This window comes from Drosophila montana, unplaced genomic scaffold, assembly GCF_035044405.1.
Source record: "Drosophila montana isolate Dmon_TW-CO22-7 unplaced genomic scaffold, ASM3504440v1 contig_2581_1, whole genome shotgun sequence".
NCBI classification, from domain to species: Eukaryota; Metazoa; Arthropoda; class Insecta; order Diptera; family Drosophilidae; genus Drosophila; species Drosophila montana.
The window spans coordinates 1,094,746-1,119,925 of record NW_026997444.1 but is presented as its reverse complement, the minus strand read 5'-3'; the positions used below and the strand labels follow the sequence as shown (position 1 = coordinate 1,119,925).

General features: G+C 34.7%; 2 protein-coding genes across 4 annotated transcripts; both read right to left on the bottom strand.

Moving 5' to 3' along the window:
* Positions 1-3,715: 3,715 nt before the first annotated feature.
* Positions 3,716-10,347, bottom strand: dpr19 (defective proboscis extension response 19). The gene is made up of 8 exons (XM_064682942.1): positions 10,231-10,347; positions 7,427-7,505; positions 6,959-7,372; positions 6,159-6,304; positions 5,392-5,602; positions 5,212-5,323; positions 4,088-4,467; positions 3,716-4,026 (listed from the first exon to the last, which is right to left on the bottom strand). The coding sequence occupies exons 3-8, from the start codon at positions 7,026-7,028 to the stop codon at positions 3,821-3,823; spliced, it is 1,125 nt and encodes a 374-aa protein (XP_064539012.1). The 5' UTR covers positions 7,029-7,372; positions 7,427-7,505; positions 10,231-10,347; the 3' UTR covers positions 3,716-3,820.
* Positions 10,348-14,371: 4,024 nt separating this feature from the next.
* Positions 14,372-24,390, bottom strand: Nipped-B (Nipped-B cohesin loading factor). 3 transcript variants are annotated; one of them, XM_064682941.1, is made up of 24 exons: positions 24,247-24,390; positions 23,653-23,825; positions 23,416-23,587; positions 23,230-23,348; positions 22,997-23,171; positions 22,064-22,670; positions 21,733-21,991; positions 21,506-21,670; positions 21,241-21,419; positions 20,742-21,182; positions 19,363-20,043; positions 19,074-19,302; positions 18,205-18,520; positions 17,920-18,148; positions 17,667-17,861; positions 17,520-17,612; positions 16,961-17,454; positions 16,762-16,910; positions 16,418-16,705; positions 16,122-16,357; positions 15,907-16,064; positions 15,179-15,842; positions 14,902-15,120; positions 14,372-14,838 (listed from the first exon to the last, which is right to left on the bottom strand). In XM_064682941.1, the coding sequence occupies exons 2-24, from the start codon at positions 23,717-23,719 to the stop codon at positions 14,674-14,676; spliced, it is 6,300 nt and encodes a 2,099-aa protein (XP_064539011.1). In that variant the 5' UTR covers positions 23,720-23,825; positions 24,247-24,390; the 3' UTR covers positions 14,372-14,673. The 3 variants fall into 3 exon arrangements, with proteins under 3 accessions (XP_064539011.1, XP_064539009.1, XP_064539010.1); XM_064682939.1 differs by having other exon boundaries at positions 21,733-22,670; XM_064682940.1 differs by having other exon boundaries at positions 21,733-22,670; positions 23,653-23,786; positions 24,247-24,265.
* Between the last annotated feature and the right edge of the window lie 790 nt (positions 24,391-25,180).

The following is a 25,180-nucleotide window of genomic DNA, read 5'->3' as shown; positions in this document are numbered from 1 at the left end:
ATACTTGGTTTGTATATACTATTCTAGAAGCTACATGTCAAGTTCCGTGACTTTAGCTCTTACCTACTCCTACCTAGGCCTACGTTCCAAGTCTCTAGCTCTTATAGTTTCTGAGATCGACTTGGCTATTGATGTTGATCATGAATATATAAACTTTATAGGAATGGATATGCTTCCTTCAGACTGATACATTTGTAGGAAAACATTATACCCCTCCTTTTACCCATTTTTAATAGGTTTAGGGTATAAAAATTAATAATTGATGCTGAATTTAAGCTCTAGTTTTAGATGTGAATTTGCAGTTTGCAAAGAATGAACTGACAGTGAAATATTTGCCGAATTTTAGGTTTGTTTGTGTTTTTACTTTTGTGTTTTGAGTTTCGGAATTTTCGTGCCTTATATAAATGAAGAATAAAAAGTAAAAAGTTAAGAAAAAATAGTTTTAGTCGATAAAATATTGGTATGGCTAACGAGGAGTGCCGTTTGTTAAGGGTTTGAGTCGTATTGAGGGAACTTTTTTTAAAATTTATTTGTATTACTGCTAAAGTAAGCTAGCTCGTAGTGCGAGCTGCAGTTGGTAGAAGAGGGCTTATGATATCCGGGATATGAGAGTGCCCTAGTCGGGATTGCCCGACTTGGAGATTCCTGAGCTGCCGGCACAGATAATCTAGCTTCCTTCTTCAGATGGGTTAATGAGGTCAGAGTATAAAATTCAGTTGGGCTGCTTTAAGTTGAAAGCGAGATTACGACGAGGAAGAAGCACAGGTATATCTGTTCTTTAAAATCCTTTCATGGTATTTATCATATTACGTTAGACATATAATGTCTCAGAAATTGGGGAAGCTGCCAAGCCTATGTACTTATTTTTCATGTTTTTTTTTGGCAGGGGCATGGTATGTGCGCATTTTATCGATATGATTTTTATCTCGCATTTGTATATTTTTCGTCTTTGATAGCGTGCATATCAAATCCGTCTATAATAAACAAGTGAATTAATTCATTCAACGTTTTCCTTCTTTATTTACATGGCCCACCAGGAAGTGGGCAATCGTAAGAATTTACAACCCCTGCTATTTTAGACACACCGAAGATTAAGCCATACACATATTACAACCAAGTATATTACAATTATTCTTTGCGGACAGTATTTGGATATATACGCCTTATCTCTTTCACTGTTAACAGATATCTCACATTCATTTTGCAATATTGAGAACGTCTTTAACACACACTTATAAAAATCATACGCATGCATACATATGTTTGCATGTATTTTCGTTTACAGTTGCAAAATCGATATTATATATGTGTACATACACAGAACCTTTAGAAATTGATACAAAAAGTAGTTCTGCTTTAAAATTAAAAGGTAGAATCACATTATTCATGTCTACATGTATATATATATATAACTATATATATATATATGTAACTAATATTTGATTAGTTAGATTTTGTGCAATATTAACTATACCACATACATATTTACCTGCATGTATAACAGTGAAAAATTTAATGTACCCAATTATGTGTCCCAAACTAACCAATTTTTTATTTGTACATCCGTGTTATGTGTTTTCGTGTGATTAAATTGATATTCATTCACTTTAATCGTCAGCAAAACTACACTTGTTATTTATACAAACACCAAGTTAAATGTACTGCATATAAAAGCAAAAACATATTTACCATTAATATTTGTGTAGTCAAAGAGAAAATTCGTTACCACTGCACTTACAAGTCGCGTGACTAATTACAAATTGTTTTAAACTTTATATTGTATTGACTAAAAGCGCAAATAGACAATAAGTATATCATATGAAATAAATGGTTTCGATTTGTTTCATACTATAATAGAGTAGGACCACGTTCGTTTATCAGAAAATACCCTATTTATTTTAAATACCAGAGACTTAAAGTAATCGATATCTAATAGATATTTGAACTAGCGCCCCAAGCGGCAAATTCTAGTAACAAAATATCCTTTTTTTCTGTAAATTGTATGCTGCATTAAAACTTTAAAGCTTTGAAGAAACTAAATATATTTGTGTAAACAAATACTAATATCCAGTATATCGATGTGGAATTTTGTTACGGACGTGTGTTGCATTTGCATTTGCTATCGGCAGCGTCGATATCTGTGTGGTCAGGTTATCGGAAGTTAAATCGAGCGTATAGGGGCGCAACATTATTATTGGTCAAAATTCATGTGAAAATGGTACCATCAAATATCCTATATAGACATAGGTCAAAATTTCCCACATCCATAACTCGGTCAAATCTCATCCGATATTTATGAGATTTAGCTCTCTGTTCATGGTTTGGCCTCTATTATATTGGGCATCTAAATGTGGCAAAGTTATCCTTGGTAAAAATTCATGTAAATATGTTACCTACAAATATCATATGTAGACATTGGTCAAAATTTCCCACATCCATAACTCGCTAAAATCCCATCCGATTTTCACGAGGTTTAGCTCTTTGTTCATGGCTTGGCACATATTGTTTTTCTTTTCTAACTTAATTAAAATTTTTTATGACCATAACAATTGTTTTTTTTTTTCAAAGTTTAGTTTTATATTAAATATTTATTTATATTCTCATTAAAAATTAATGTAAGTGCACATTATAATAATAAAAAATAAGGATAATTAATCACAAGTAAACGTGATCTTAATTTTAGGCAATACTTTGCCCACATTTTTCTGTAATCGTAACGTATTCCCAACATCCCAAATTTTTTTTTTAATTATAAAAAAAAAAAACTGTTGTGCATATATTGCAATAAATTTTGGCAGCAATATATATATATATGGGGAGCATACTAAAACTAGTAATGCAAAGTTCGGTTAAAAAATTTTTGTAAAAAAAGTTTTTACAGATCTATGTTAGTTTTAAAACTGGGAGACTATTTTGCATAGAAAGGGACAGATGGAAAGACGGACATAGCTATATTAACTCAGCTATAGATGCTGATCTGGAATTTATCTACTTTCTTGACAAAATTATACTACCCTCTATAGGAGAATAAAAAAACAGGTAAAAGGACACACCTTACTGGGGTGTGTCCGACTAAGGCAAAACTCTGAACCTTCTTTTACCAAATCCAGATGAAGCTCAAGCAGTAGAAAGAACCCCTGCAACAGAAAGACATAGAGAGAAAGAATATAGATTCGGAGATGATTCCTTCTACCTGACATATACCTTGCCCAAAAAAAAAAATGTTGTACCAAAAAAGTAAGATTGGAGCTTTAACACAGCAAAAAATAGCAAGAAATGTGATTTTTAATTTTAACCATAAGATCAATTAGAAATTACTTATTTGGATTTGTCTTAAAATTTTATTTTTTTTATCGGCGCGGCAAATACTTAAACTACCATAATATAGTTAGTACCTCTATGTACGCTTATAAGAATAGGTAGAACGATTATAACCAATTTAATTCAGATTTGGGTTAAAAACTAACTGACAGATTTAAAATTTTTTGGAAATATTTTCTTTTTATTGCATGTTAAATTATATCACAGTTTATATACTGAGACCTTAACTTAAATTCAATAGACGATATTTTAGAATAGAAATCAATGAATAACTTTTGACTTAAATAAAACTACCTTATAAGTGGCTAGCAATGAAATACTTTCTACACGGAGACATCAGTTGCTAATTCTTGTAGCTTTTAGGCCAGTCCTTTTACAATTGAAACTATATATCTTAATATTAATATCATAATGGTATGCATGAGTTTATATTTATATACAATTCTTAAAAATACAATTGCTAAAGTCAACTGACTAAAATTACTATTTACGAACAGTTTCAGCTATTAACATTTTGTAATTGGAACACAGAAAGCAAATTTGCTAATACACATACAATAAATAAAAAAAGTGACGGTACAGTAATGACAAGACTATTTGTACCATTTAATCCTTTTATACTGTTGAGGCTAACAGTGTTATTCGAATTATTTTCGCCGTCGAGAATACTTCGGTTTGCATGTTGCATAGCGGCTGGCTTCTCTCCTGAGTATTAAACTTAAGTTAAGTTAACTTATCTTTATAGATTCAGTACAGTTTTACTTACCCCTTAGGACATGCACCGTAATGCTTGCTGGCCGCGCATTTGAGGGCGCACAGGTGTAGTTGCCAGCATGATGAAATGTGACAGTTTTTATGGTTAGCACACTCATTGACGAATTTGGAAGATACGGGGATTTGTGTTGCTGTACTTGTAATGTCGACAAAGGGGTCATAGGTGATGTATAAATAGAAGGGCCCGCATCACTAGTTGCAATAGCACTGCTGGCATTAAAATCCATTGCTCCGCGAAATACTTTTGTTTTTCCACCGGCTTTTGACAGAAAGCCCTGTCCATTTTCTTGACCATGAAGGGCATTTTCTGTAACCGATGTTACAACGAAGCCGCCTTGAGCGTCATAGTTCACCATTTTATTTTCGTGATACCTAAAAAGTATAATAATAACAAATAGTTTTATATATTTATGTGTAATTACGTAAATGAGCTGCAATTATGTTAAAAAATTAAAGAAAATTGTATATTTTTTTGGTGTGTCGCGGCGATCCACTTAAAGTCAAATGTTTTTTCTGTCATACTTTCTCATTTTCGTAGCATAGTGTTTTTTTAAGACCGCATGGTTAGTGATGTTGCAGGATTGGACGCATCCTGAGGAAGATCAATGGCTCAATCTCTACTAAGCAATGGAAGGTCACCTAACGCCCCGTTAAGGATGGTATGACGATACCCTCCATGATCTTGGACGATGAAGCCTTTCCCTTACTAATACTACTTACTAATCCTTGATAACTCCCAAAAGGTGTAAGGAGAAAACTCGTGCCAAGGCGAAGAGCTCGTAATGCTGAGCTTGATGAACATATCTTGGAAACTTTTCGACCGATATTTTAAATGGCAGCTATATGAAACTGTTTATACGGATGGACACACTTTACAGCTAATTGTTAAATCGTGAATTTCCGTAAGTTTAACCTCAATTGACTGACTGTTATTTGTACAATTTAATATTATTCGGACATGGAAACAACGAACATGAACATATATTAAACATCAAGAGTTTGTTTGTTTATATAAAAAATGCCTAGCTGTGATTTTAAAATAACCTTTTTTAGAAGCGGATTATATGATAATAATTTTCGAATGCAGTCATAGTTATTTGTTAAATTTTAGCTTACCAAAAGACAAAAGAAGGATTCTCCGTGGCACCCTTAAGCTTACATTGTAGTTGAAGGGTTGAAGTTTCGTCAATAAGAATATCAGAAGCATTCGATATTTCGGCAACCGCTTCTAATAATAGGAAATAAAGTGTTAATTTCATTATAAATTTGCTTATGTAATTCAAATTTTATACTTACCAACTATTTTTAATTCTATAAAAATTGATTGCGTAGGGTAAATTGACAATTGACACTCATAAAACCCTTTGTCCTCTTCTTTGACAGCCTTAATTCTTAGCGACCAATGGCCCATATGACGTGTGTGCTCAACTAAAAATCTTTTGTCACTACTATGTGTTGATAATCCGACTGTGAGCAATTGAAAATCTCTTCTTCGTATCCAAGAAACCTTAAAATAAAACATTTTTAATAAAGCAATTTTTTTGTTATGTTTACTGTAGTATGGGTTGTTCGGATAGTTGCCTTATATTGATTGGGTGTGGCTTTAGGAGCACACAAACTATAAATAATCTAGACTAAACTATCTCAAACTGGGACATTTGCACACAGTTATAGCATATGTATACATTGTGGCAAGCATTACTTTATTTGTCTATTAGATACATTTGCGTGACTATATAATACAAATTGTTAGGCTATTATAGCTCTTATAGATATTGAGATCGAGGCGTTCGTACATTCGGATAGACGGTCATCCGTACAGACGACGGCAGCATGGTTTGCTAGGGTTCGGGGTTCCTCGTGGAACAGCTATACATCGTGCTGCTTATACCTTGTCAAGTTTTCACTTTAATTAATGTATGGTTTTTTAAAACCCTGCGCTTTTATATAACCAAAGACACACAAATTAAATATAAGGCAACAGCGACCATACAAGTAATTTAAATTAAAAAAAAAAGCGTTCGTCAACATTTATGTGTATATCTAATCGGAAAATTTCTTACCGTTGCCGGGGAGTTTACTTTAACAACACATGGCAAAATAGCAAGTCCTCCTTTCTGAGCGATGACACGGGTATTATTTTTGGTATTGAATTGACTCTGCACGGTACTTCCAAAGTGATTCTGAGATGAAGTCATTTTTCCTAGATCTGAAATTTTTAACAAATTACACATAAATAACTTATGTTATAAAATTCGATAAATATACAAGTAAGAGACTCTAGTCGGGAGTTCCCCATTAGGGGATACCCTGATTCCCCTTCTACCAGCACCAAATGCAGCTCGCACTACGATTGCGTTTGCTTTAGCATGCAATAAAAAAAAAATAGGTTCCTCCCAACCGGACTCGCACCCGTACCGACCCGTGCTCTTGCCACCGCCTTTGGTCGACAGCCAAACCAATAATGCATTTATGAAGAGGAAAAAACGAGTTAAGCCAAATTACGTTGTTATAAAATGAAAGATATATGTATGCTATTCAAGAAGCTATATTTCAAATTTGGTGACTCTAGCCCTTAAAACCTAGGATATTTGCTCAAGAACAGACAAACAAAAACAAAACGATTGCTTGAGCAAGATATTGAATATCGGAAAAAAATCGTACTGCGCGGGCACTGGAAGGACCAACGTTCTGAGATCGACGCGTTCATACATACGGACGGACTGACGGACATGGTTAGATCGGCTCGGCTGTTGATGCTGATCAAGACTATATTTACTTTATGGGGTCGCAGATGCTTCCTTCTGCCCGTTACATACAAAAGACAAACTTGAGCTTATAATTAATTAATACTACGACTTACTTGAATATGACAAAGTGACAAATAGTAAACACAAATATATTCGTATTTGCCATTTTTCGGGTTCCATCATTTTAACACTTATTTAGTTTACTTAAGTACTAGTTAGATTTTTTGCACATAAAACATGTTCACTGCTTTCAAAGCATATTTAAATCTCTAATAAATAATACAAAAATAATAAATTAATGGGAAAGGCATTTGTACACTTTTGAATTGAGCCGTTCTCACAACTGTGTCCTTTAAATTAAAACGGTCTTAGCTGCATTCAATTGACTTTTTTAGTAGTATACACAGTCGATGACGGAATTTAACATAATATTCGAAGTCGATATTATCCTGTAGCGCACAGCAGCAGAAATCATGGCATTCATGTCGTACGCACTTTATCATATAGCTGCCATCGGACCTGTGGGCCTAAAATTCAGTTTTTATAAGAACAACTTTTTCAATAAATATTTAAAAACTCACCAGTGACGATCTGCATTACACGACAAGCATACGCGCAAAATGTCATCTACATCGGACTATTAGAACTTAGGAAGATCAGCTGAAAATTAAATATTTTATTGATAACATGCCCATAAAGTATATGCAAATGGTGATTTTAGCTCTTATAATTTACGAGATTTGCTCAAAAAACTGCATTTCGATATTATTCGATTACTTGGAAACGGAGGACCTACGTTTCATTTTCATTTCCATTTCAAGTCACTAGATCTTATATGTTCTGAGCTCCTTGCGATCATACACACGGACAGACAGACGGACATGCCTAGATCGACCCGGCTTTTGATGCTGATCAAGATATACTTTATCTGGTCGGAGAAGCTACCTTCTGCCTGTGACATACATTTGCGCAAATACATGATACCCTCGGTACTTAAGAGCTCTTAAATTACTTAATTGGCGCCCAACGGGATAATAGCACAACGCAGATTCACTCAACAACAACTGAAGCGGCATAAAACGTCACCAACGACGGCAGCGGAAGAATAGAAACAGCAACAACCTAAACAGATTCTAGGAATTAAATTAGAGAATGTAAATAGACCACTCGATTCCCAATCTTTGTGAAAACTGAGAGAAATGTCAACGACACAGTCGATCTTATACTTCAGGCAACCTTAGAATACTCAGTTACAAACAAGCGACCTGTCAACATAATCCATTCATTTCCCCCAGAGCTGGACAGAATTAAGAAATAAAGTCCTTTAAGCACAGAATATCCAATTCCAAAGGTTAAATGTAGTAAGACAAAATAGAAATTTCCGAGTAGGAGATAAAGTCCTTGTAAGATCAAATAAGAGACGGGTAAATACGGTTACGCCTTTGTACAGTGAGGAAACAGTAGATGCGACTTGGATCAACAGTCCTAGTTAAAGGGAGAGCGGTTCATAAAGATAATGTAAGCTGGTTAAAATAGAACTTTCTTTTCTCAGGACTTGGACTATACTACTTCTTGCCACAATGACATCGGCCAAATTGATAGATTACTCGATCGCGGACTACATCCCTGTTGTGGATCAAGACACGACAATTTGGTAAGATTTTGAATATTTAAAACACTCGACTTACTTGACAATGTACGCGGAAATTACAAGCGAAACTGAGCTGTTGGAGAATCATTTTTCTCAATCGCATATGAGACAAATACTGGACTCAGAGATAAGACACTCGAGAACGTTCCTGGCAACAATAAATATCCACCATCGACACGCTAGAAGCATCAATCTATTAGGCACCGTTTTAAGGTAGTTGCTGGGACTCCTGACGACTTTGAAAGACTAAAACTGACACAACACGAGCTCATTGAATTTGAAAACAAACAGGTTAACATTAATACAAACAACGCAGGAACAGTTAAATAAACAAACAGACACAGTAAACATTTCAATTCTAAAAATAGCCAATTAAATACAGAACACTTATACGAAAAATTTCTCTCAAGAAATAGGAAACTGAGTTCTGAACTTGAAACTCTAATGCTATCCGTTACAATCACAAAGACTGGAATTGTCAACCCGGCAATATTAGACCCAAATGATTTACAAAACATAATCCATGGGCTTTCTACGAACATAATCATTACTGACTTGATGGAAGTAGCCCAAATTAAGGTTCTATTAAATAAAAATTTTTACATTTTTAAATTCAATTATCCTAAGCCAAGTTTTATATGTAAGAAAATACCTTTATACTCTGTACAACGCAATAATACCATACTCCACTTTGCCGACGAAAAGATCATAGCCGACATCGGCACTGAGATATTACCAATAGGAAACTGCATCGCTACGCTCACAACAACTTTCTGCAGAAGATTTCCGTATACGACATGTGCCCAGCTCATTGTACCATTGCACCTCATTCGCACAGCTCATTGCACCACCCGGCTCAGCCATCCTCATCAATGAAGAAAGCGCCGTCATTACGATTAGTGATAAGGAAGAAGAAACTGTGACCTCCAGTCACAGTTATTTTATTTTCGTTACCAAAGAATATCTTAGTCGCTGTATGTATGTACATATGCATTACATATGTATGTGTATATTGACAATTAAATTGAATAACGTTCACTAATAGAAAAAAACATGCGTGTGTATGTGTACATGCCTGCATATATTTTGATGGATTTAAAAGGCGCTTCTTTCATATGTACATATGTATGTATATACGTACATTTGGCTGCAAGTGAACAGGACTAAAGTGAATTGAATCACGTGGACGTCCATGTGTTGCCAATTAAGCCTTTTTTCGCACAAATCTTCATTTTTTAAACTGAATTAGCCGGAAAAAATGTCAGATAAACTATCATTTTTTTAATTTTAACTTTAAGTAAATGTCCTATTCCGTTTTTTTTTTGTGTGTAGATGGTAGTTGGCAGTACTGATGGATGCACATACATATGTACATATGTATATTTTTAGTCAAGTTTATTCATAACATATATTTATATACATATGTACATACATATGTGCATATGCAAGTACATAATAATATACATATGTATGTATGTATGTAGATAGAAAGTATGTATGTACATATTAGGCGCTTTTTCAATTTTAATAAAAATACACATGAACAGTATATATGTACATACATACATACCCGTTAGATATACATGTACATACATGTACCAGCATAAGCATATATATGTATATGTTAGCTGCTGGCATGACTAAATATATGTACATACATATGTACATATACATATTCGAATATTTATTAAAATAAATGAACATTCAATGTACGATTGTATCATTTGACCTTACACAATTATTTTTACGTTGTATTCCATTCTTCCGCGAAGATTAAAGTAATTTAAGGATGTGTCGTGAACTACTTTTTTTTTTAAAGGTCCTCTTTTTCGTACCACCATACGGAGACTAAATTAGAGTTGACAAGTACACTCAGCGTAACTCACGCAGTCGCATTTCGTTTCTCAAATTTAACAGTGCCACAATGGAATCAGTTGGTGTGTATACATTTTCTTTACCTAACATGTGTAAACATGTACATATGCATGAAGGCCCATAGGCACACATCCATATGTATGGGTAGTTAGGAGAACCCTGCAGAAAGTTGCGGAATGTACAATGTGTTAAAAATGTTTTAAAAGAAAATAAGTATTCTTTCAATTTATTTTCAAAACAATTTAAAATTGGGTATTTTATTTCTAAATATATTTTGATCCTTCATTTTTCTGAAAACCTAACGGCTTAAAAATAATTTACATACATACATATGTACTTTGACTAAACATTTTATAGAAAAAAACTTAAAACATTCAGGTTAATTGTTAATTGGTTTGTACTTTTCTCGTTAGATTTAATCTTATTTCTTGTTCTCGATTTTTTAAGTCATTTTCTATTGTTACTTGTAACGTTTGCCTTAGTTGTTGTTAAAAAAAATAATAATAATAACAACAAATATATTTTCGGGTATACATTTTTTTTATGAAAGCAATTTCTTCCTGAAAAAAACGTTAACTATAATTCACTTTTTCGATTTAAATAGATTTAATTATAAACATAAAAGGGCCGGTCTTTTTGGCATCCAATCTACATACATACATACATACATTTTATGCTGGTATTTTTCATCAGGTGATCTACGTAAACCAACGGCTTGTGGTATTTTACAAAATGCGATAACAAAATTCGATTATTGATATTTGTATAACAGTGAATAAAACAACGTCTCATATTTTTAGATCTACTTTGAATAAGTAAACTCATGCTCCGAGAAGTAATTTTGTGTAAGAGCCAAGTTCGTCTAGGGAAATCGTAAGTTACAAAAATAAATGTACATAGAACAGGGTTGATTCTGCAAAGAAAGTATTTGGCAGATTAGATGAAAGTGGCATTCGATAACCTTTTAACCCTTGGTAAAAACAGGTGCGAAAATTACAGCAGGATGTAGTCGACCCCGCGATTTAGAATATTTTCAAAATGTACTGACAATCAAAAAAAATTTTTCAATCATGGGGTAGACTTCGACAGTATACTCAGTTGGGGATGCCGTCAAAAAAGGTCTTAATCGGAAAAGTTTAATGTTATAAAGGCAGTTAGACACTCGCATTTACACAATTCCAAAAATATTGTTACGGAACTGCTTTTTCCCATTGCCACGCGCCGGCTGGCTCATCGGTTCTCTAGAAATAGTCCCATCCCGCACAATCGATATGGCGCCCAACGTGGCGACTGAACCCACGAGCCTGAGATTAAGAGTCTAATGCTGCACGAGCTGGTGGCCTATAACCGCGCAGTGTGGAGTGGGGTCCGAGAAGCACGACGGAGGCAGATCTTACCAGATTATACATAAGCATGAAAGGTTTTGCTTGTAGTGGTTGATGGCAGTATGACTAGGGTCAACAGCTGGGTGCAATTGCGAATTGCCCGTTAGACAGGTTCAGGCTATCAGGCGGAGCATGATAATATGCAGGAGCTGCTACAATGAGAGTAACAAACCGGCGAAGGGGTGGATGATTACATCAACCACATGCGTCAACTCGCCGTGCGATTCCAGAAGCCGCTGAGATACCGGGAACTGGTGAAGATAATAAAGCGTGGCTTGAAAGAGCGTTTGGAGAAATATGTTTATGCGATGGATGTTCTCACCGTGAACCACCTGCGCCAAAAATGACTGCCTTTCCAAAGTGCGGAGGATTTTCTGCTACAGGTGGGGTAAGCCGGACACTCTGTGCCGAAAACAGTCCGAGCCCAGGGGTGGCCTACCTCCGAAACAACAACGACGAACAAAGAAAACAGTTGGAGGAAGTGAAGCACGAAAAGGATGGTCTAGGGAAGACGCCTTTATTGCAGCAATAAATACAGCTAATCGAAGCTTCCTAGGTACAGCGGGTTTGTATCGTCGCCTCATTAAGATCTGCGCCAAGATCTCGGTATCGTTGACTGATGCCTTGTAGAAGACAAGCGGAAAATTTGTGCTGAGCGACGAGGCCATAGATGGCGTGAAAAAGTTGAAGCTAGCCCTTACCACAGCTACGGTTTTGGTTAACGCCGATTTTAAAAGACACTTTTTTATCCAATGCAACGCAGTTCGGCAAAACTCAACATACCCTGGAGTTCGAGGCCGCTGAGTACCGAGGGCTGGGGAGGTGATGAGCCAACAACAAATTACCGGATTTAAGAGTGCAGAACGGACTTTTGTTCAAGAGAACGGCGCACGAAACTTTGTAGGATGAAGTTGAAAGCACGAGTTGAAAACTCTGGGTGCCGGAGTTGCTGACTGCAGGACTCATCCAACGAGCACATGCGGACGAGACGTCAGCTCATGGAGGCGGGAATCCCCCGCAGCAGAAGTCGTCATCTTTCGAGCATTCGAAGTATTTTTCAAACTACGCATTTGCGCACCCCCGTGTACTCACCTCAGAGTAATGCCGCCGAACGCGTGATCCGAACGGTACTGCCGGCGATCAGAACGTATTTGGATCAGGACCATAGGGAATGGGATGCGTTCCTACCTGAGGTGGCGATTCGAAATGCGGTGTTTCCGCCAAATGCTTACGTTAACTGCTCAACTAGTTCACCCAATGGTTTTATAATGTGGTCTGGGTTCGCATGAAAAGTCTGAAACGATTTCCTTGGCTAGTTGGAAGCTCGTCAATGAGCAATCGATATTTTTTGTTAGTCTGCCGGATTGCCGACTCATTTTATCTAGCTTCATGTCGATTTCCATCTTTTTTAAGTCTTGTCTTGTTGCATTTGTGCCATGGAATTTTGTCTAATGCTTGGTTGATCTTCTTCCTGATCCTCTTCTTCAGAAGAAGCGTTACTGCTGTTGTTCGTTAAGGTGATCTTCGCCCTTCTCTTTATCCAGCTCGCGTCACTTTTCATTTACTTGGCCTATAATTCCTCAATTTGTTCAATTTGGTGAACAGGGAACGGAGCGCTGATAAAACTTCACTCTTTAATTAATCGTATAATTTTGCTTGGTGTAATATTTATCCATAAGTTGGCTATCTTAATAAATTAAATAGCATATTCTAAACTATTAAGCTAATAACTAGACTTAGTCTAGAGTCTTAGTTCGTATTCGGTTATATATTTCGCGAATTGTGTCGTCTGAGTGGGAAGCAGCTCGTTGCATCGGGATTCCCGATGACTTGGGTAAAAATGCGATGCGATCCGAAAAATATTTATGTGGTTAATAGCTTGATAGCAACAATTTAAACAATTCATCAATAACAAGAGATAATATTTCATTTGTTCATATGGATATGTTATTAAATTACTTTTATTAAACATTTATTTAGCTACATACATAAATCAATAAATATTTATTTATATTATAAAATTAAAGAAAAATATATTTTTGTACAATATGTGTGACTTTAAATAATATTAGAGCTTTTAGTTTGCAACTATGAAATAAAATAATGTACATGATTCGATTTGGCTGAATTATAACCAAAGAATTTAATCCTAGTAATGTGCCAGTTGGATTATTTTGATTTATCTATGTGCTTTCAATTAAAAGAAAACAACAAAATATTTTATTGTGTTTCGTTTGAAACGACTTTTAATATCGCCATAGAATGAATTGACAAAAAAAAACCTTTTCCATAAAATCTCAGTATTTGAAAATTTGTTGTTAGAAAAACTTGCATATTAATATTCATAACAATGACAAAGATTAGGGAAAATTTGAAAACATAACCCTATAGAAAAATATTTTGTAACATCATGACATTGTTATTATATAGCTTTTTACACTAGGCATCTTTAATAATGGGTGAAACACATTATTTTATTGCCATTGATTAATTTTGTAGGATATACCGCTTCGGTGGCATGCCGAATCCTTGAATTTGTTTAAACCGTGGCTTTAGACAAGCCCAAACGAACATTATTAATAGATAGCTTCTAAATAATTTATAAATCATTATGATACGATATAAAAATATACACAAACTATATTTTATTGTATTGATTTCTCCAACATAACCGATTAAGATAAATTCAGATACTACAAAAGATACTTAGCTTACTTTAGCCGAACAAATGTTAAAATTAGTGATTACTTGCTATTACACATATCTACTTTAAAAAATAAATTATGCTTACATTCATACATATATTATATGCACTAATTAAGATCGTTATAATTTAAGCCTATACTTCAATAGCATTTTATATAATTTCTGTTCCCTTTTTTAAAGTATGGTTTAAACAATGAGACAATGAAACATTTCACGCATAGTCATCGCCACTGCGGTCATCATCTTCATCAGACGACATCACTTTGCGCCGTTTTTTTTTACTGCGTTGTTGGCTCTGCTTTCGGGCAAGTAACTTCGCAGGGGATAGTGCTGATTTTGCATTACGTGAAGCCGGTGTATTGGTACAAGGCGTTTCCTATATAAAACATTTTGGTTTATTTTTTGATTTGAGAAACAAAAACATGTATTATATGCTTACAGCCGTTAACGTGGTTGATGCTTGAATATTGCTTTGAGTACCCGTTGGCATAGAAACTGAATTTGGCTTGTCATTTAGCATTTGACTTGGCCTGCTGGAATTGAAAGAGCTATCTCTTTCATCAATGAGTCCGGAATTATTTAGTTTTGACTTTTCTCGAGATTCATCTGCATCAGAATCTGCATCTTCCGGATCCAGTTTAAGCATCAGTTGTTTAAACTAAAATTCAGAGGATATTTACAATATATACAGATAATCGAAATTTAGGGTTACATACGTCCAAGTATTTTGTTACAAGATCCAATTTTTCTTCACTCGTGAGTTCTCTCGAAAAACAATCAGATTCTGTGCTTGCATAGTTTTGGATATGTTGCTTTTTAATCACATCTATCGTTGTTCTTGGATTAAAGTCTGCGACGCTTCTACGTGTCACTGCTTTTTCATATAATTTTTGCTCAGATGGCGAATAACGTGATATTTTGCTATCAGTTAGCCCATACATTTCCTTTAAATGTTCTTTTAGTACAAGGAGAAGCATGCACGCTTGTGCAGAAGTTATACACTTTTTTATTTCAGTCATATTTTCAGGTAAGCGACTGAAAAGAATATGTGGATCGTCTTCATCGTCATCGTCTTCAAGAATGTCACCTCCCTTATCACTTGGTCTAAGATGCTCTTTAAAAGTGGTTAAAAGATGTGTGCCAGCCATCGATATAAGCAAATCAATTTGATGTATCAGATATAAGGGCTCATCCTGAACCGCATATGGAAAGTACGCGAGATTGTCGGCAATATATAACATTTGCTGTAATGATGTTTTTTTATCATCAAATTGTTTTGTTACTGTTTGAACCAAAGCTCGTCTTTGTGGTTTTGTAGTTCGGAGTAATGTATACAGAAAGTCATTTAAAGCTGTCGTTACTTGATCTGGGCCGCGTTTGCTGTAATCGAATTTATTTTATAACTTTAGTTTCAAAATATATTTACTGAACTTGTATAACTCACGCATAGCCCCGAATTATTTCAGTTTTCGCCATGTTGTTTACTTGCAATACTTCCTGTAGCTTGAAACAAAGTTGAAGGCCGAATTGAACTTTCATATTCACAAAGCCCGAATATGTTTTATCAATGTCTTTTAGCAAGGCATCTGCTCTATGCGCTGACTAAAATTGCAACGTGTTAAATTTATGTATTTTAGTTGCATATTTTTTTTTACTAACCTCAACCTTTAAATCGGTGCTCAAACATATCAAGTATGGTACCATTCTTACGGGATGCACCAATCCTTGGCGCAACACAATTTGTACGACCTTTACTGCCCATAGACGAACTGCGTCGTCACGATTTAGAAAGCAATCAAGAATTTCTTCCAAATATAGCTGAATGATACGACTTGCCATACCAGACGACACATCATTCATTTCCTTTAAGTCTTCGTGCTTTGATTGCTTTTCCCCTAAGTAAATATATCAAAGAATTAGATAAATATCTTATTTATTATTGTAATAATACTTACACTCTTTCTCTTTGTTATGCATAAACATTTCCGATTCAGTCAAATAAATCCAAATATTACGCATACATATTATTTTTGTTCCGGCATCATTTGAGGATGAGCTAAGTAGATCACAGTAAAATTGCTTAAGCTCTGATCGAGTCAGATAGTCATCGTTCATAACACAGAAGGAGCCAAGTGATATAAGTGCTTGTTTACGAATTTCGTGATTTGAGCAACCACAAAAGAACATCAAGCACTCAAATACGTTATCGCATATTGAAGCAGGAAGTCCATTATTTGTTTCACCTAGAGTTAAAATCATTTTAGGTTTGGTACAGCTTTATGAGGTATTCAAAAATTACCTAAGGCGATGGGGGATTTAAAGTCAAAATATCGCATTAGAATACCAATAGTAAATAGACTTCTCCGAAAGCTAGGTGTGTAAATATTATCTATATTAAACCCGTTTTGTTCAACTTGGTTTCTAGACAGTTCCAGAACGCGATAAAACCTATAAATATAGTTATTAAAGATGTTTCTATGGAAGTGATTGTTACGTACTTTTGGAAACAGTCACGGATTAATTTATAGTTCTTTGTGATCTTATTTACAAGCGCTCCCAAACAAGAAACACAACTGGTAACTTCAGCTTGATTTCGTGAAACAACCAGTAGCATCAGATGTTCTTCTAAAGATGCCAAAAACGATTCACTAGCATTATTAACGAGAGGCACAACTTTTTCAAGAATATCAGCTACGGCACAAATAAATTTAGCTGCAGACGCTGAATGGCATTTGATGTTCAGATATGGCTCTATTGTCATAGCGTGTCGAATCAATAGTTGAGGCCGTACTTTAGCAAGCAGATGAAGTGTAGTTATGCAGCCCAGCATACGAGCATTGTCGGTATCCTCCAATTCAATTAGACGATCCACAAGACCATCGGCTAATTGCTGGCAAGCTAATACGATCTCTTGTGGCGGTTCCGTATTTTTCTTAACCGTTTCTTGCGTGCTTCCATCAAGCTTTACCATATTTTCTTTTGGTTTGAAAATCTACGTAAATAATAACAAATTTAATTAAAATTCCAAAGAATTATTTTCATGCACTTGTTACGTACGCTCATTAGAAGACCTTCCAGCCATGTTGTACCCGTGTCATGGGCCGAGTTCACAACATCAATGATTTGATTAATTTTTCGCTGTATACCGTGCTATATTAAAAAATTTTCGGTATTAAACAGTTGGAAAAAATATTATGAACAGACCTTGTCATTTTTTACACATGGTGTGAACCACATTTTCATAAATACTTCTGTAACTAGCTTTTGAATGCCCTCTTCATCATTTACGCGACGAATCATTTTTACACAAATTTCAGGTATCTTTTCGAAATCCGGATATTCAATACATATGTCGCGTAAAATTTTTATAACGCGTTTCCTTACTGAAACACCAGTATCCTGCAAAATAAACATCTTAATATAGAATTGATCTACTTTCAATACCAAGTTAGTTTACCAATATTCGAGTCGATAGCATATCATAGTATTGATCAATTAATTCTTGATTGCTAAGAACAAATTTTCCAACTAAATCAACTGCAGCTTCTCGTACTGATATTGCTGTGTCCAAAAATTTCTGGTTAACACCCATTTGCATATCTTTCCGCTTCAGAACCAGGGGATCTACTTCAACAATATTTGCCAGACATTTCATTGCTCGCGTCCGCACAGCGATTGATGGTTCACTGTACAAGAGGTGCATTGTTAGATATTGCAAATTAATAAAAAGTAGTTTACTTACTTTACGACTAAAATAATTTTTTTAAGACATCCATCAAAAGATTGACTAAATGGCCGCTTGGTAGCTAAATATTGAGCTATCAACTGAGCATTATTATAATCTATATAAGTCTTAATGTGTTGATGACTTTGCTCGCCAATGGAAGAAGATGGTTTTATTTTGTTGATCAAGTACTGTTTCCGTTCTTCCAAAACGTTAAAAATTTCAAGATTGAGCTCATAGTCAACAACGTCGACGGAGCGATTTCCATTTTTATTAGAGTCCTCGGGATCATTTTCATCACAAGACCCCGAATCTGATGTGTCGGAATAATCAGCTAAAATTGAAACATGTTAACATTTTTTTATTTTTAACTTCTATTATTTTTTCTAAATGTTTTAAACCGATAAATTATAAATTTCTCTAACAACAAACTCAACCTTTGTTCAGAAGTTTAGCGGAAAAAAATTTAACCATAAAAATCCAATTATTTTCTTCATTTTAAGCCACAAAGTATATGTATATATTCCTGATCAGTATTAACAGAAGAAGCGACATACTCAAACTCTCAATAAAAAATATTATAGAAAATGTGTGGGAATGGCTAGGAAAGGTATGCGAATCCGGGAAACAATATCCTACAAAATCGAAGCTGATTTAAGCGATCCAACAAGTCTGATCAAGTAAATCACTTGAATATAACAAAAGTTTGTATTATGCGCTACCAAACAGGATAAATGAAATTATCCCGAATCGTGGGGGCTTTACTCATTATTAAGTCCAATACATATGAAAATAGTTTATTACTATTATCAGTTTCCTTTTAAAACCCTTTTCGATAGTTAAACTTAGTATGTGAAAATGTGACTTCATTATCAGAATCAACTTACCATTTCGTTGTTTTAAATGAGATTTTGGTTTTTTTAACGCAAAACCTTTTTCGCCCTCCTTTATTCGACGTCGTTGATAGATAACATCCCTGTACCACTGAGCTAAATAAAAATGTCGTGCGTAGTCCCATATTAAGTTTTCCTCTTGGGCATTTACAGCCAGAAAATCGAGAAGAATTTTTTGAAGAAACTCCGTTCGTTGCTCTTCTGGATGAAGCTCGATTTTTGTCTAAAATTTAATAAATTTTTTATAAAATATATATATATAAATATTATTTTCAATACATACATTTGTTATCGGCAGGTCACCCTCCTTTTCTTGTTCTGCCTTTATTGATTTAATCATAGAATCAATTATATTTACTTTGCAGCGGGACTCTACGGTGTCTTTCCGCAAACGAGCCGCTACAATTCCAAGATAATCCAAGGATACAAGGCGAATACTCTGCTCTATAGATTTATCAGACACGTAACGAACTAACATAGTGCCCAACAACGAAAGCAACAGTTCTGAGGCTGGCCATTCGGGCCTATTGACAGTAGCCAACAGGTCATGAATGAAATTTTCGAAGAGCGGACGAAAGTCCGTTTCGTTGGTGCGCGACTTGCATTTATTCAAAAAAGTCGTTAAAAAGTTACCGCCAATACTAACAGCGACATCGTACTTTTTTAGCACAAGAATATCCTGATTAGGCTTTACTATTTGTGTAGCACCGCTTGGTAGATCATCATCAAAAATATGAGTAAATTTGGTATTATTTCTACCGGTATCACAAAGAGAATCCGTCAAAATTGTAGCGCATTGAATTAACTGGAGCACTAGTGCAGTAACCATTTGAATATTGCCCCCATTGTTTGTAAGCTTATATGGCCGAAGATTCTTTTTTGATGAAGGTAAGCGATCAATAGAAGACAGTATGTCACCCAAAATACTGTTACGTATTTTATCATATCTTTCCTTTCGAAATATCTAAAATATTAATGTAAAAATATATTAATATGCATATTTATAAATTAATTGAAAATGCTTAACATCTAAAGGACTGAAAATGTTTCCTAAAAACAATCTAATTTAAAATTGGTTTCTAACTTTTTATTAGCCAATTATTTAATTTCCCTAGACTACAGCTGCGCAAGATATATTTTATCATGCTTTATTTCCTATTTATGGTAAATGGATATTTTTTTCTAAATTAAAGCGAGGTTTATCATAAAAGTAGAATAAGTTCATGGAAGAGCTAACTTTTGAAGTAGAAGGTTCCGATCTATTAAAAATATATTATTTAAATATATTCTTGCTCTAACTGTTGAATTTTAAATTCACGTCCTATGACACGCGCTGATCATGTTCGTTTCAAATAATTGACTAATTACCCATTTTCTGAAGTCGATATTATCTGTTTTTTGACCATATTACCGTAATATATACACGGATCTGAAAATCCGTCGGGAACGTCGCCCATGTAACCCTTCAGGAGAAACCGTCTAACTAAAGATCGATCTAATATATATAACAGACAGGAGCAATCTTATCTCACTATATAAGGTATTTTTATTTTTGAACAGCCTGTTTGTCAGTCTGAACGAACACTTCAATCTCAGAGACTATAGAAGCAGATCAGGAACATTTTTAAATAAAAAGTAATTTTAGTTTAATTGTGTACTTACTGTTGTAACTAATTCCAGGCAAACAAATTGCAGTGTTTCAATGTTGTCAACAAAGAATGGCTCTATAGCGAGCGTCGACAAGGGTAGTACTATGGTATCGACAAATATACATTTATCGAAGAGTGCCACAAATACCTTTAAAAGCTCAACGACTTTCGAGTAAAAAAGCTGTAGGCTCCGGTGGTGACTTTGATGAGACTTAGTTTTTTTACGTTGACTAGATTTTTTAACACTTTTTACAGTATACACAGGATCGTGCAACGGAAATATAGTTTCACGCAATTGAAACTGAGCAAATTTAATAATGTGTGAAATGTTATCCTCTTGCAAAAACTTTAAGTCGCTCACTGTTGAATATATGTTGCATATAAGTAAGCACGCATCCATTGCGTTTAATATTTTTTCAATGACTTCGTCATCTACTATCTCATCTTCGTCTTCCTGTAAAACAATAACAAGTGTTTTAAATCGTCCTAAATTTACCCTCAAAACAACATACCGGTCCAGCAGAATAGTTTCTCGCCAAATAAACGTTGCGCATGGCGTAGTTAATAAGAAGGGTTAATTTGTTTTTCGGTATCGAATCCAGAGCTTGCTTGGCTTTTAACTTGGCAACGTCATCGCTCATTGTGTTAAGAAGTTTTGAGGAAATGCACTCTATATTATCATCTACATCATCTGTAAATACAAATAAAATCAAATATATCAATTCCTATTCCATAGAAATATACAAATATTTACAATAAAATTAATTTGGCTTGTACCTGAATCGAAGTTTGGGGATTCCGTATCGTCCAGCATTTCAATTATTTGATCCATATTTCTCATAAACTGTTGGTATGTTTGCGATCGGATGACTTCTTCTTTAGTGCTTTTTGGAGTTGACAGGGCCATTATACGTTCGACCCGACGCAGTTTGGGTTTTGAGACTAAAATATGACATTCAAAATAAATACATACAAAGAAGAAGTCGATTTTTAAAGGGACTTACATATTTGCTCTGGAGGAATATCACCCAGTGAAATGGCCAATTTTCTTTTTGTACCAGTACGTTTTTCATCTGCTTTAATAACAGTAAATATATCTAATGATGCTGAGGATTGTGCAGCGATCGGGTTTGTTGGATCAATTTTAGGAACACCAGATACTCCAACAGAACTGAACTCAGCTGCTAACGACAGGTATTCACTGTCATTGTCTTTGTTAGTAGCTTCTTGTAGTAACCCCATATCTCTAGCCAATTCTGGTGACTTTTGTACAAACTTTTTAATACTCTGTTGCATAAGTCGAGCATCTTCAACGCTAAGGCGATTTATACATACCCGAACCTGGGATTTGCCGCTTGAAGATGTGGATGTAGAAGTTGCAGTTGATGTAAGATTCGTATATTGATTAAAATCGTGTAAAAATGTGCTATTATTGTGACCAGTCGCTAGTGAGGTTGAAGCGGTGAGAGGAGATTGTGGTTTAGAGTATTGTTGCTGTGATTTTAAAACTTCTTGATGTTGTGATAGGCTTCCATCGGCTACCTGTTGCCTTTGAAGGTTCAACACATTTTGAAAATTTCCTTGAATCGTCGATGTAGTTGTTGTCGGAGCTTGAAATGCGTTCTGATGTAATGTATCTGTTAACTCTGAAAGCTTACTTAATTGATGTTGGCTAACTGATAATTTCGTGCTCTTGTTGTTTGTCATATTAATGTGATCTTGCGGCTGGGATTGATAACAAGTCTCGGGCTGGTGTCCGTGCTGATTCAATACTTGAATTAGTGACGACTGTTGCTCCTCCGGTATTACCGTATTTGCTGGAGAAGTTTTCATGCCTTGCATATATTGTTGTTGTCTTTGAATAAGAACTTCAATGGATTCGTCCTGAAGCCTACACGGTCTATTATCTCGCTGATCAGATAATTGACGAGGCACATCGATGCTGAAATTTGTTTGAAACGATTAATATGAGATTAAAGTGAGTAAAAATTGCAAAAATGTGCATAAGTAAACGAACATATTAGCTATTCTAATTAGGCTTTTAGCACTTAATTTTTATAATTTGATATATTGAATAATTACGAAGACACTCGTTTTTATCGAACATTGAATAAATAAATAAAGGAGTTGCATCCGACTGATTGAATCAATAAATAGCAATAAATAGACATTTTAAACAAAATGTTTAATAAACTAAGAACCTTTCATATTCAGTTGCTTTTGGGATATTTGATTGACTTCTTTTGTCAACTAGTTTTCAATTCCTACCTGATTGACTGAGCTAAACTCTCTTTTGCAGGCGGATGCACACGATGCTCAAGATTTAAATTGTATGATTCTTCACACATATCATTAACATTAACGCCCATATGTTGGGATTGCGACGGGCGCTCTTTCTGCAAATGTTCCGTAACGTGTTGCTGGTACGTGCAATCATTTAACGCTAAAAAAACACAAAAGTTTATTAATTTGTTAGTAATTCCACTTGCACATAAACTTACCGATTCTCCGTGGAGTGTTAAAAACAGTTGGGCGATAGTTATAAATACCCTGAAGCAGTTCAGGATATGTGCTAATATTAGCGCCATGTTGCTGAATCGTATATTGCGGCTTAAGTTCTCTAAAAAAAAAGAACATAAATATATAATGCACATATTATCGATCATTTAATCCATAACTGAACTTACATATTGTCAGAGTTCGTCTGCTCGATGGCATTCACCAACTGTCTTACTAGATTTTCGTCGCGCACAGACAATAGATTATTTGATTCGTTGGCCACCAACGAATGGAACAGTAGCGATTTATTGAAAGATGCAGCACTCTGAAGGCAATCTGATACAGGTAACTCGCTGAGCACTAAATTGGAAATCGGTTAATATTTGAGGTAAGGAAATGAATGCACCAATCGCACAAGTACTTACAGTCAGATGTGCTGGTTAGGCCAGCTAATGTTGTGATGGGTACACTTGGGATGTCCCGGTCACCCATTATTATGAGAAAGACAATAATTGTTCTTCAAATTACTAGCATATATAATACATATGACAATATGTAGCTGTAATTTGAGGGTAGATTATATACTTTTCGTCTGAAACTAGGAGTTATAAAAAGTTAAATTATGCGTCCAATTAAGGTTTCTATAAAATACATCTCTTAATAAATACTTAAAAAGAAAGTAAGCACAGAAGCATAGCGGCTATAGACACAGCTTGACTTCTAACTTGTATAGATGTGAACGTACAAACACAATTAATCTCATCTGTATGAGTATATATGAGGTACATGGGTATGTATGTATATACATCTAAATACACTTTACATTCATACAGGAGCCATTAACTGTTTTGACTGGCACCAACTGAAGTCCATAATAACAATTAAACTTTTTTAATACACAATATATTAAGAATATAAGGCAAATTAATTGTGAATCGTTTTTATATTAGTGTTAGCAGAACTTTTTACAATACATGTGTGGGATTTATGTATCTCTAGTAACCATTCAATTATTATACCATTTTCACACAATCTCTAGCTGGGCTTGCTCGTTTATATTCAATATAATTTGTGTTTTATTTATGAATTTCCTTCAACTAGCGAGTGTTGAGCCAATATGGCTGACACACATGTTTAAATGCTAACTGCTATGCATTCGCAGAGTTTTGTGCAAAGAAGCTTTCATTTAATGGAATAAGTCTCTCAAATGAGCTGAAACACAAAATGTGCAAGATAGCGCCACAAATAATTTTTCGATTACCACCATTAATCACTATTTCTTGTACATTGGCGTGACTTCGATTTAAATCGAATATGCACATCCAACATTGGAATATATAATACAATATAAATATATAATCAGGTAAATTTTGCGGACGACACATAAAACTAAAAATAAAATAATACCCTACACATGATTTAACTTAATTTATATAATAAATAATAGAAAATTATCCAAATTGCTTGGGACATTTATACAATTTTAAACAGGTGGTGGCATCTTAATTTTTTGCGCAAGACGCGATTATTGCAGGCAGATTCAAACGCAATACAACAAAAATATTTGAAAGAGATTTCCTGACCCGCAAAAAGAATTACCGGATGTTTAAATATCTGCAACACATTGACCTTCATAATTTTTATATGTGCATAGACAGATTTTATCATTCATCTCATGCTGCCCATGGTGCAAGAAAAATAGACATGAACGCAGTCAGTGGTCAGATATGCTATGCTGAAATTTTTAACCAAAATATACACAGACTTCAATTTCGGTTTTAGCAAAATAATTAAACGACCGAATAAAATTTACTTTTATTCTGTGCCTTAATTTTAAAACGAATAATTTTCATTGTTCATGCTTTGGCCTCTTGATCAATTCGGCATTATAACCTGACAACATTATTCTTGGTCAAAATTCATGTGAAATACGCTCATAAATCCCATATAGAC